The sequence below is a fragment of the Corvus moneduloides genome, chromosome 3 (genome assembly GCF_009650955.1).
Source record: "Corvus moneduloides isolate bCorMon1 chromosome 3, bCorMon1.pri, whole genome shotgun sequence".
In the NCBI taxonomy this organism is placed as follows: domain Eukaryota; kingdom Metazoa; phylum Chordata; class Aves; order Passeriformes; family Corvidae; genus Corvus; species Corvus moneduloides.
In genome coordinates this window covers 47,673,848-47,686,282 of record NC_045478.1, presented here as the reverse complement: position 1 = coordinate 47,686,282, position 12,435 = coordinate 47,673,848, and the positions used below count along the sequence as shown (strand labels likewise).

Here is a 12,435-nt window from a genome sequence, read left to right as displayed (position 1 = left end):
CAGGTATTTACTCCCCCCATGTTGATGTCTCAAACTTGAAACATTCACACTTTTTTAATGCACTCAAAGAGAAATGTTTATACCACCAGTTGATCCCCTCAGCTGTTGATAGGCTTTTTATGTAAAACAAAGGCCACCTTTGTGTCCCCTTTGTGCTGAGGTGGAGTCAACTTCTTTGCAGCAGATGTGCTGAGTCACTGTGGTCATGCAGAGCTTTGCAGCATGTCACTGTTGGCCATCCCCACTGAGACTTCTTCAGTTATTGGGGTTTACTGGGTCAGTCACATCATCCCAGAACCTAGGAAGTTGGTGACTTCTGCCTTGAAGTCAGTTGTGTGTATGGTTAACCTTACTGATTGAGAGCCCTGTTTGGGAAGATGTGGGAAGGAGAACCAATATCATGCTTGCTTGAGCAGGCTGGAAATCATACTTTTTGCTTAAACACATCTATATCACTTTGAAAATCTCTTCAGTAGGAAATTCTGGTATGCCTTTTTGAACTCCTGAAACATTTACATTCTTTGCTTTGCAAGCCAGTACTCAAACACTTGGTGCTGCAGTTCAGTACTTCAAACACTAGAGCAAGGGCCATGGCAGAGGTATATTATGAGGTAAATGATGGTGAAGTTCCTTAGCCATGCTGTCTTGAAAGAATATTAAAGCTGCCCATTTGGTGAGTCTGCTTGTCAACAAATGGAAGACATAGAAATGATCAGGAGAGGCCTGACTTCACTGCATTTCTTATGTGAGACAAAATACAGTGAATGCCTGGTATTCCGTTTTCTAAAGCAGTATTCTTCCTCCTAGTAACAGGGATTCTGTTGAGGTGGCATACAATTGCCAAAAAGCTGTCATTACTGAACAGGCACAGAAGCTGTAAGATTTAGGAGGTGGTGTCCTATTAAATAAAAGAAAAATAAATTATGAAAGTAGAGATTTCCAGGAAAAATAAAACAGCGACAACCAAACACAGGCTGTCAAAGGCTAAAGGTCTAGAATAAGATAAAGGCCCATATGGACTACTTCTGATCAATCAACTCATCTTCCATATTTACCTTCCTTCCAAAAAAAAAGAAAAGTTTCAACCTTTGTCTTTCAAAATTTGCTGTGCTGTAACCTGGCATCAAAAAATATTGTGTGCTGATGGGTATGCAGTTGCTGTCATGAAAGGGAGATGTGATTGTGCCATCTCCTGTGTGTGCATCTTCTGTGTCTGATTTCTTTTCCTGTCAGAGTGCTTAAAGAATTTGTGTATCAAGGAGGAATACAGCAGTATTTCCTAATATTTCCTGTTAGATTTCATACAAAATAATAGCAGAAGCTGTTTAGCTTTCCAAACCACCTCTAGAGGATAATATGACTGCCACATTTTAAAGTTTCTGTTTGTTAATGATTTAGAGAAATGTTTTCTGTATTAACTTAATATCTCTTCTTGTAACTAGTTTAACTGATGAAGAGTCACGAAAAAACTGGGAAGAATTTGGTAATCCAGATGGACCACAAGGTAACAACTATGAATGACAGAAGTCCTGTAATCACTGTACATTGGGATGTGTAATATCTCATCAGTCAAGAAGCATGCAGAGCTTTATTTAATAACTTTCTGCTGTGATTAAAGCAATGCATCTGACCAATTTTTTTCTTGTGAAACTGGCTCTGGGGGGCTAATGGCAGGGAAAGGCAGGAAAGAGTTGGCTTTCACAGTTCTCAAACCTCTTAAAAAAGAAGGATTTTCTTAATTAGTCAGCTTCAGTAAAAATCTAGAGAGACTTGCCAATATTAATGGAGGTATAAGCAAAAAACAGAATACTGCTTAGCAGAAACTGATTTTAAACATTTCTTGGTATTTATGATCAAATACTAGAGATGTATATTGAAAAATTAAAAACTAGCTGTAGTGCAATAAACACACTTGGAAAGGATGTACATAGGGATATTGTTTCTGGGCAGGTAGCTACGTGAAAATAATCCTGATGATGGTGTGTCAAAGTTATACAGTAGGTGATCCAAGCTAAACAAATTTAAGACTGGAAGTTAATAATTTTCCCCTATTTACAGTTGTGCGAATTGCTTGTAAAACACCTTAGTGGTTGTTTAAGTGGCCTACTAAGGAAAAACGTTGTATATTTCTAGCTGGTACTTATTACAGGCAGAATGGAAACCTGCCATTTGTTAGGGCGAGCTACACAACATATCTGTGTGGAATGAGTTACAGCCAGCTTGGAAATAATAAATGGAATTTGTAACTTTATTCTGAAGTTACAGGTACTCTGTCATCTGTTCTGTAAATTCTTCTGAATTATATCCACCCAACATAGAGCATTAATTTTTAAAGTTAAAAAAACCAACCCCAGCCTTTGAACTGGTGTTTCAAAGAAATAAGAAAATCTTCCCTCTTCCTTCAAAAAAACAGCTTTGCCAACTAAATCACAGTCTGACAAAGGCATTTCTGATGGACTAAGGAGGTAGATCAGCTTCTTTAATCGCTGTGTTTTATAGCGTAACAGATTTCTGTCAGCTCCTAGCTTCTAGTGCTTCCTTTGCTTGGCAAATAAGAGGTCTCTGTCCCTCTAGCTACAAAATACAGATAAAATCTTTCTTCAGAAATGCTGTCACAATATCAGCAAAAACGTAAATTTTAATAGCTTTCCTAGGACCTTTTGGGTGCTAAATTGTTTTTCACATCCATAAGCTACTCTCTTAGTGTTGCCAAGGCATAGGATTTGAAGTTAGGCAGTTGTGTAAGTGTCCTTGAATGGACCTGAAGCTGTGTCTTCAAAAGAAAACTCAGCCAAAACTTGAGAATTACAAAGCACGAAGATCCTTGCTTGGCTTAGTGATTGCTTTCACAAACCTAGGAGACTTTGGATTCCCAGAGGGCAAATGGAAATGTTTTTTGGCAGGGTAGCAGTTTGTACTGTGAGCGTTAAGCCTCTTGCTCTTCTGAAAACCCTACCTCAGACTACAGTGGAATTAGAATTCTCTGGTTTATTTCTAGACCTCTCATTGTTTGAGACATCTGAAGGGTGGGAGAAGTCCCTGAAATTTTCTCTCTCCCTCCTCTATTCCCTAAGCTTGTTCCACACAGAAGTGTGAGGGGCTTTCTAATTTAGTGAAATTCATCTTCTCTTTATTTATACATCTGTGGTGTAAAAACATGTACCCAAGCTATGTACTCTAGTCTTCTAGTTCTCTATAGGCACAGGATGGATACAATCCCTCACAGAGGTATTTCCAGGACTGAGATGAAGCACATCTGGGGTTAGACATGTCTAGCCAAGTTCAATGTGGTACATCCCACCCTCTGTGCCCAGCACAGAGGAACAGGGAGCAGCATTCCTCTCTGTCCAGCTGAGGCAGTGTGAGGCCAGAGGCAGGCAAACAAGAGTTTTTTGTATTTGCATGACTTGCTCCTTTACTAAAAGTAAATGCAAAATCATTCAAAGAGTGTTTACAAACAGGTGAGAGGGATCTGGAGAGTAGTTTACAAACAGGTGAGAGGGATCTGGAGAGTAGTCTACTAAAAGCAGACTATCTGAAGATAGTCTACTGAAAGTACCTTATGATTAAAAGCCTGTTTTCACATGGTATTTGCCAGTGCTTCAGCTCAGTGAGCATGAGTGGGGGGCAAGGAGACTCTCAGACCAGAAGAGAAAGAGTTTTTTTTTATTGAGCTACTTCTGTTCGTGGAATAGTTTGAAGCTACAGTCCTAAAGGTCAAAAATATTGTAGTAAACTGAAATTTATTCCATCAGTAAAAGACAGATTTTTAGTAGATTCTTCTAAAAATCCATCATCATTAACAGATAAGAGTCTGGAGACCTTCCTTCTCCAGAGCAAGGCATTTCCTGTAACTCAATGTGGTAAATTCATGGGGTATTATCTGGTTGAACTCCTAAGGTTGAGGTATGGTCAGGCTTGTCAGATGTTTGGTAATTACAAATAGTAATTTTCAACTTACAGAAGTCACATTCGACTTGTGTATAGCAACTGTTTATTGAATTGATGGCTGTCACAATCTGTTGGAGATAGCATCAGTATAGTGCCTAATTACATAGGGATCCTAGTCCGTCCTTATTTGAGGCATTGCTCCTCATGGACAACTGCTAGTACTAAGGAAGGCATGTTGTTTTTATTTTAAGCAGGTCCATAAAGTCTTACTTTCTTTTCTTCTCCCCGCTGGTTTCCTAGAACTCTTAGTACTGGGATAGATAGTGTTTGCAAAATTTAATTTGTTATCACCAGTGTCTGAAGACAAACTGTTCTATGCTATTCTCTACTCAGATCTGTATGCTGGAGATGTTAGAGATTCATGTCTTCTATTTTCTGTAGCCTAACTCCTTTTGAATTGAGAAGTGTTCCTTTTTCTTTCTTACCAATCACACAAATTTGTACTGATAGAGGGTTTTGTGTTTACAGTTTGCAGCTTAGAACATTTTGTTAGAGGGACAAACCAATAGAACTTCGCACAGAAGTTATTTGCTCAGACCATTTTCTTGCAGTTCATTTGTTTACTAAACTATATGTGTTTAAACTGCTGAAAACTCTGCAATGCAAAACTCATAAATCTTTCAACCTGTGAAATTTTTTTATATATATATAAATAAATCTTGCCTATCTATTTCACTGCAATATGTTAAGCTAAAACATTTGGTATTTCAGGTGTTGGATTTAAGTCTTATTTTATTGCATACTTGGTGTATTTCTAATTTGTTGCTTGATTTTGCTATATTTGTTAAAATTTTTCTTATTGAAGTAATAAACATGGTGGGTTTTTTTGTGGGTTGGTGGTTTTGTTTGTTTGTTAGACATAATATGACTTCAAAATATTGAGAAACGTTTTTATAGTGAGTTTCTTTTCTTTAATCCTGCAGCTACAAGCTTCGGTATAGCTTTGCCAGCTTGGATTGTGGATCAGAAAAATTCAATTCTGGTGAGTCAGCTTACTTAGCTCAAGATTTTAAGGTGAACTTTCAAGTGTTTTTGAAAAAAAATTTGCTTAATACTGCACATTTTTAGTCAAAACATGTTAATACTTTGGTCCAAATGCACATCTTCGAAGCAAATTTCAGGAGTCATAAGTATTAGAGTAGCTTAAATCTAACCTTTGAGAGCAAAGTATGAATATGTTTGGATGGATCTCATTCCAATGATAATGAGGCTCTGTTGTGGTCACCCCTGCTACGAAGTGAGTGTTTGCTCTTGCAAGGAAATACATTTAGAGCTGTGTGCTGTGTTTCTATAGTTCCATTTGGTTTGCTAGTGATGCTCTAATCATACAGTATTTAAATGTTCTTCCTGTTGCATTTGCTGCTGCAAGGTATTTTTCTTAACCACTTGATTTCTTTTAATCGTCTGTCCACTGCATCACAGTTTAGCTGCCAACTTTTTAATTATTAAAGAAACTGACCTGTGACCATGCGTGAATCGTTTAAAACTGATTCATACGTGAATCACGCTAAACTGATACTCCTTATTTAAGCCCTACCTAATTATATTACTTGTAAGTTGCTCTTCAGAAATAATGACAGCTATTATGCAGTAAGCTTGTGTTAATTTGTAGTAAGCTTGTGGTAGTGCTACTTGACTGTATTTTAGAAAAAAGATTAAACAAGAGTGGTATTAAGTAGCCACAGTCTCTAATACAGTATGTTTTGCATTTTTTCTGTAGGTGTTGTTTGTATATGGATTAGCATTTATGGTTATTCTTCCAGTTGTTGTGGTAAGTGTTATCTGATTAATATTCTACTCTCAGTAACCAAGTTGTAAACTTAGACATTGGGTTGCTCATTCTTACCTTTCCTAGAGAGCACAAGTGAGCTTTTTTTTAAAAGGTGGTGTTTTCTTTTGTCGTGAAAAAAGTATAGCTGCTGTAGAGTTTCCAGAAAAATGCAGTGCCATGATAGAGAGGGGACTGCAGGGAAAATATTAGATATCACAAGAATTGATAAATTATGTAATTTGTCTTGTAGCTTCTTTTGCAAGAAAATTGAGGTGATGAGCTCTAGAGGATATTCAGTGGTGTTACAGTAGAGTCAAGACTGAGATGTCTCTAGCTGTTGGTGCTAGAATGATTACTGCAGGTGGAACAGGTGGTTGATTTGTTTTTTCCTGGCTGCCTTTGTTTTCATAACTTCAGTTTTTGTTGTTCTTCTGTACACCATGAGATGTCTGCACTTGAGATTGCTTTGTGTGAGGAATCAATTGCTAGGTGATTGTTACTTCAGGGCTCAGGTTTGCCCTACAGTATTGCTTTTGAACCATGTCCCTTATCCACCGATTGTGCATTTGGGGTATGGCATGAAGCAAGACTCAGAAAGCTGACACTGAAAAACCCCTCATGTTCTTGAGAAGATTTTCATTTGAAAAAGTGTCCTGAGGTCTTGGCAGCTGCTTGCATCATTGTGTGCAGAGACTCAGAGAGACATTATCCCTTCCCTTTGAGTTTTTCTGTGTGATTGAAGATTCAGTTTAGAAGATTAAATGTGGTGATTTCAACAAGCTGTTGAATAAAAAGTTTAAAATCCAGGGTGCAAAAATTTTTCATACCTTTCCCTTTAGGATTCGGTTGATGTCTGTTGATGCTTTTTTGTATACACATACTTGTAGTGATTTATACTAGGTTTATCATAGCTCAAATGAAAGGAAAACAGCCTTGCTATTGGTACAAAGAAATGTTCTGAGCACAGGAAAAATAGTCTGCCTGCCTCTTCTTGCTCCATACCAGATGTAGACTTGTACATTCACTTGTCACTGTAAATTTCTTTTATAGTCAATGAAGAGGAATAGTAATTTTTATGGAGCAAGTTATTTTATCATTTGATTTTAAAGTAGACATACAAGGTAATCCATGCCTTTAATGGGCCTGTTTCTTTCATGAATCAATGAAGTAGCTGAAATTCCCTACACTGTAGTCATCCTATATTTGATGGACATCTAAAATAAAGGAAGGCTACTTCCACCCTTTGAATCCAGATTAAAGAAAAACGAAAATACTGATAAGTGTTTTATAAGATAAGTTCTCTCCAGACCTCCACTGACCTAAATAATGTCCTGTACATAAGGCAAGAGACAGGAGCTGTATCTGTAGAAGCAGTTAGGGCAGCCTTTTTCATGTAGGTTTGGACTGGCTAGTTACATTTTTCTTCCAATACCTGTACTTGTACAAATATTTGATAACTATGGGATTATAGTTAATTTTTTAATGCAGAAAAACATTGTAGAAAGTTGTGTACTGTTTTGTGCCAGGGTTCATCTATTCATGGAGGACTCAAACCTAATTTATTAAAAAAATTGTTGGAGCTAGTCCTTGAGCATTTCCCAAATAATTAAGTAGATTGCAGAATTCTTACTATAGTGGGGGAATTCACTATTATTAAATTAATCGTAGTAAGCATCATTTACTACTGTACTGCTTGTTGCTCTTTGCTTACGGTAAACTTTACAGTAGATTAAGGAGTATCTTTGATGTGTTTTCTTATATTAAATGAGCTTTGCTTACAGGGAGGAGTTTAATGAACAGATTGGAGTTTATAACCCAGCACACCATTTTTCTGAAAATATATTGGATGGTACAACCACTGTAGAGCGAGTTCTGTAATTTGAGTCACTGGTGTAATGCTGATTAGGCAATTATCAGAGTGTTGCTGAAGGTTTGGAAAACTTCTTCTGTCAACCTGAAGGTGTATGGCTTAATTCTGAAGTTTACAGCAAGGGCCCCATGCCACCTCCAGATTCCCCTTCTGAAAAGCATTTTCTGATCAGGGGATTTAAATCACAATTTTGCAAATTTTGTCATAGTGAAAGAAATATCTTTGTTCTCAGTTTGATCTTGGTCTGCCTAAACTAGGTTTGAGTGCTGTGTTGCACTGTAAGGAGCTACCACATCATATATAGAAAGTGGTAAATTGAGTGAATTTACTGTTTAGTGAATTGATTAAAACAACCAGAAATAAACCAAGCAGTGTATATGTGTGCAAGTGTATATGCTGGGGGAAATTCTCTAGGCTAGAGGTCATTTATAAATGTTTAACATTAGATTCTCTCAGATTAATTAATCAGTGCGCTTTTAAAGTTTGTGTCAGCAAATATTTTTTGTTTCCCTCTCCTTTCTGAAATTCAGTTAACTTCAACATAGGCAAAATCAGTTGGGCTGAGTTACCTGGTTGTTGACTGCATGAGGTCATGCAGTATGGCTGTTTTGATGCTTCCTTGTAGCTGACATCAGTCTGTTCTTGTTGAATATTTCAGGGTTCCTGGTGGTACCGATCAATACGATACAGTGGAGATCAGATTCTCATTCGGACAACTCAAATATATACATATTTTGTCTATAAAACCCGGAACATGGACATGAAGCGTAAGTAAAAGGCATCTTGAACTGTAGATGTTCATCTGGAAGTGTCACTCTGGTGACGTTAAAATACTCCTATTTCATAAGCTTTATTTAGCTTCTCATGCTTCTCATTCCTTTAGAGTGTTTTTAAAACTTAATTCCGTCGCAGGCGAAGAATACTCTGTAAGAAGACTTAAATATTTGGGAGAGGGAATTGTATAGATCTATACTTACGTCCATCTATACATTTAACAAAAAAAAAAAAAAAAGAAAGAAAAAGGGGTACTGTATGTTGGGAAAAACATACTGACCTGCCTGTAGCCCTCAGTTGCCAGTAGGAGCCAACCTCTCTGTGTTTTCTTCTGTTAGTGTAACAAAACAGGCTTTGGAATTTTTTTAAGGGCTTCATACAATTTTTATGTGCATAAAAAATGAAATAGCATTTCTGGGTTTTTGATATTAGAATAGAGAGCTAAATTTCTCTTAAAAAATTGCTATCAATTCCATGTTATTTTGTTACTTGTTTGTAGCTTTCAATATACTTACTTTTCTTGTCTACTCCCTTATTTCAAAGGAATAACCCCCCCCTCCCCCCCCCCCCCATTTTTCTGGGAAAAACTGTAGATGTATTACGTTGGGGGCTGGCATGGGCCTGAAGAATTGGCACAGTACTCCATAATTCTAGATTGGATTTAACTAGACTGCATGCTCAGAGCAATTGAAAAGCAGAATAGAAGAATCCCCAAAACCTTCTGAAAGAGGGTTCATAAATATATTTTCTTACTTCTTTGAATTGCGCTGTTTTTCAGCTTTAAATTTGCTGGAAGACTGCTGAAATCTGCTCTTGATCCATCCTTTTCCTACAGAGCAGAAATGCTCCACAGATGATCCAAGAGGTGTAGGGGATGAGAGTATGGAAAGATGTTAGCCTTCTATTCACAGGACACATGGATTTGTGTGTGGGATTAGTTCTGACCGGTTTATACTCTGTCATACTCCTATGCTTTTTCCCCTCTCCAGCTAGGTGAGAAAAGAGGAACTGGGGTAGTAGGTGAGACGCTAGAAGTTTAGGGAGATCGCTTTCTTTCTCCAGACTTGTTGGTAGTAGATTATTTCATATTGAACCTTGCTCAGAACCCAGCCTTGAGAGGCTTGCCTTGTGTCTCCTGCAGGTTGGTTAAAAAGTTAACTTTAGGTTTAAGTGACCTTATTTAAGGACTTAACACTTTTAGGTAGTTCCAGGATCAGAGGCAGGTCAGTTTTTTCTGTTGAGGTCTGTTGTGCAGTCTGAATGAAAACTGAGGTGCAGCTGAGGTGGCTTAGACAAACCACACAGTGATCATGTAAGGCTTTTGCTTGGTTATGAATTCCATTGTAGTGTGGTATATCAGTGTCAGCAAATGTAATCAAACAGGCTAGAGAAATGATGAGACAAATCTGCATGACTTGCCTTGTTTTAAGGAATTTTTTCAGGCTTCAGGACAAACAAACTTTTAAAATTTTCTTTCCTGGAGATTTACAGTTGTTGATCTTAAATAATGGGAAGATAATTGTAGTCATCTGAAAGTCTTCAATATGCTGTGCTGAGGAAGTGAATAGATAATCGAGCATGGAAACGAAAATTGATGCTCAGTGAATTGACTCACTCTTAGTAGTTTGAATTCACTGGGCAGTGCAGGTAGGCAAAAATAACTTTGACTTGCTCATAAGAGCACTTGTTCAAAATTTGAGAAGGAAGCTGGAGTGACTACTGGTGAAAAAGTTATTTTAACTGGAGCAAATGATTGTGAGCTCTCTCTGATTGTCTATGGCTGGGGGATCTGATGCATTCATGAGCAGAAAGCTCACAATGAGACTAAAATATCCAGTTGTCTAGGGCTTTCATTTTAATTACACTACAGAATGTTTTGTGTAATATGGATTTTCCTAATCACATTAAGAAAAGAGCAGTCCATCATCTTTGTGCAATTTGTTTGCAGGATTATTTATTGAACTGCTTTTCTAATAATTAAAAGAATTTTTCTGTTGAATTTTCAATGCTGACTGAACTGAAAGTGGAGTTGAAATTTTATCCTTCCTGCCTCCCTCTTCTGTACACATTGTTGTGCTGCTGCAGGCACATGGATTGCTGAGAGGAATGGTTCTGTGAGCATGCAGAAGTAGTCAAACTGCTGTGCAGTGATGTCTGCTGGTCCTAATGAAGTCTAATTGTGTTTTTTTGAAGACATTTAGTGTCAAATGCTGGACTTGATACCATGTGAAATTGAGCCTTGAATGATCTCTTTTGTCTTGTGCCAGACATTGATTCCTGCCTCCTTTGCCCTGTGGCAGTAGTAACTTATCCATTAAGTCGAGAACATGGATATTCATAATTGTTGCGGGGAGGAATGGGAATAAATTTTATGGCGGAAGGTTCTGAAGAAATGAGTTGGTGGCTTAGGATGTTGACATTTTCTTTGTCTGACTCCAATTATCTTTGCAGGACTTATCATGGTTTTAGCAGGGGCATCTGAATTTGATCCTCAGTACAATAAAGATGCGACGAGCAGACCAGCAGACAACATCCAGATACCTCAGGTCAGTTATATCAAGAGCTGTTTTAACTGACCCCTTCAAGGGAAGAGGGAGACATTGCTTTTAGGTGACCAGCTGACAGAATTCAAGTCGAATTCATAATTCTCCGGGCATTAACTTTGTAGGGAGGCAACTGTATCCCTTCAGAAATACGAATTAGAAACTAGACTTGATCTAAACTTTTTTAAAAGAAAAGATAACATGAACTGTGCTAATGCTTATTTTAAATTGAATTGGTTTAGTATATAGGCTGCTGCACTGGGCTTTTGGGGAGGGGTAAAGTAAATAAGAAATTAAAGTGTTAGTCTTTACAGATTTTGAGTATTGACATGAGGAGGTGATCACCATTTGATGTTCTTTTAAATCATTAACACAGATCTGGTGGAGTGTATTAACAGTAAAATGAAATTATTATCTGATGTCTGAATTAGTAATGTCTTTAAATATTGTAAAGATTCCTCCATGAATATCTGTTCCACTCTGGTTACCTTTTATATTCATTTCCATTCAGTGTTTCCAACAGAGATGCCATAAATGCATACTGTGGAAAATAATTATTACTAGCAGAGTTTTAGGAAGTCTTATTTATCAGAAGCTAACACTTTGATTTTAAGAAGTTTAAAGCACAGTATACAAAATGCTCCAATGAAAATGTTTTGAGTTGGCAAAAAGAGGGGGAATTAGTCTCACAGATTTAACCTTTGCATGCACATGATTAAATTTTCATGTTTTAAACATGACCTAAACGTAAGAGATATCTCAGTCTGTTTTCTTTTACTTAATTTTCTTTGTCTCTTTTATCATGTTGTGGACTTTATGAGTAGAAGATGAAATTGCAGTAAAGTGGGGTTTTTCAGCAATGGGAGCAAAAGGCTGGAAAAGATCACCTTGATCAATGGTTCTTCTCTCATGCTGTTGCCAGCATTGGCATTCTGCAAGCCCTTTTACATTTAATCATTCATTATTTAAAAGGCAGTCAAGCCTTCTGTAACCATATCCTGCTGAGAAGCTGTTCCAGAACTTGCTGTTCTAGTAATTAGAAGTCTTGTTTGTGACCAATTTATATCCTTGGTTTTTATCATCACTATTCTGGAGTCTAAATTATTCTTGCTGCGTGTATCCTTATGCATCTGTAGTACAGAAGGAATAGCCCATTAGTTATCCTTTTGTCTTTATTTTGCTAAACTAGAAAAGCTGCTGTCTTTCATTCCTGTCTTTTCCAAAAGACTCATTTCCCCCTTCCTGCTGTGTGCTGAATGGGGTACTGTTCCCAGTTGATAGATTTCTAAATTCTACAGTATTTTTTATCTGCTTAGAATTGTCCATAGTATTCTATGTTAAGTCTTAACAATGCCTTAGTTGCACTACTGTTCCTGTATTTCTGCTGGGAATGACTTTCAGCATGCTCTTGTCCACAGCTGTTCTATATGGTGGTTTAGTACAACTAGAGTGGGATCAGTAAGTTTTTGGGATTTTCCCATTGTAGATATCTCTTTTTTTCAGCTAACAGGCTCCCATCTCCAAGC

At 37.3% G+C, this 12,435-nt stretch overlaps 1 protein-coding gene across 1 annotated transcript in view; it reads left to right on the top strand.

The window, feature by feature from the left end:
- The window catches only part of SEC63 (SEC63 homolog, protein translocation regulator), a 59,525-nt gene that overhangs the window by 23,369 nt on the left and 23,721 nt on the right, over positions 1-12,435 (top strand). Inside the window, 5 exon segments of the mRNA XM_032101400.1 lie at positions 1,443-1,504; positions 4,875-4,933; positions 5,672-5,722; positions 8,251-8,359; positions 10,818-10,912. Coding sequence (XP_031957291.1) covers positions 1,443-1,504; positions 4,875-4,933; positions 5,672-5,722; positions 8,251-8,359; positions 10,818-10,912 — 376 coding nt within the window.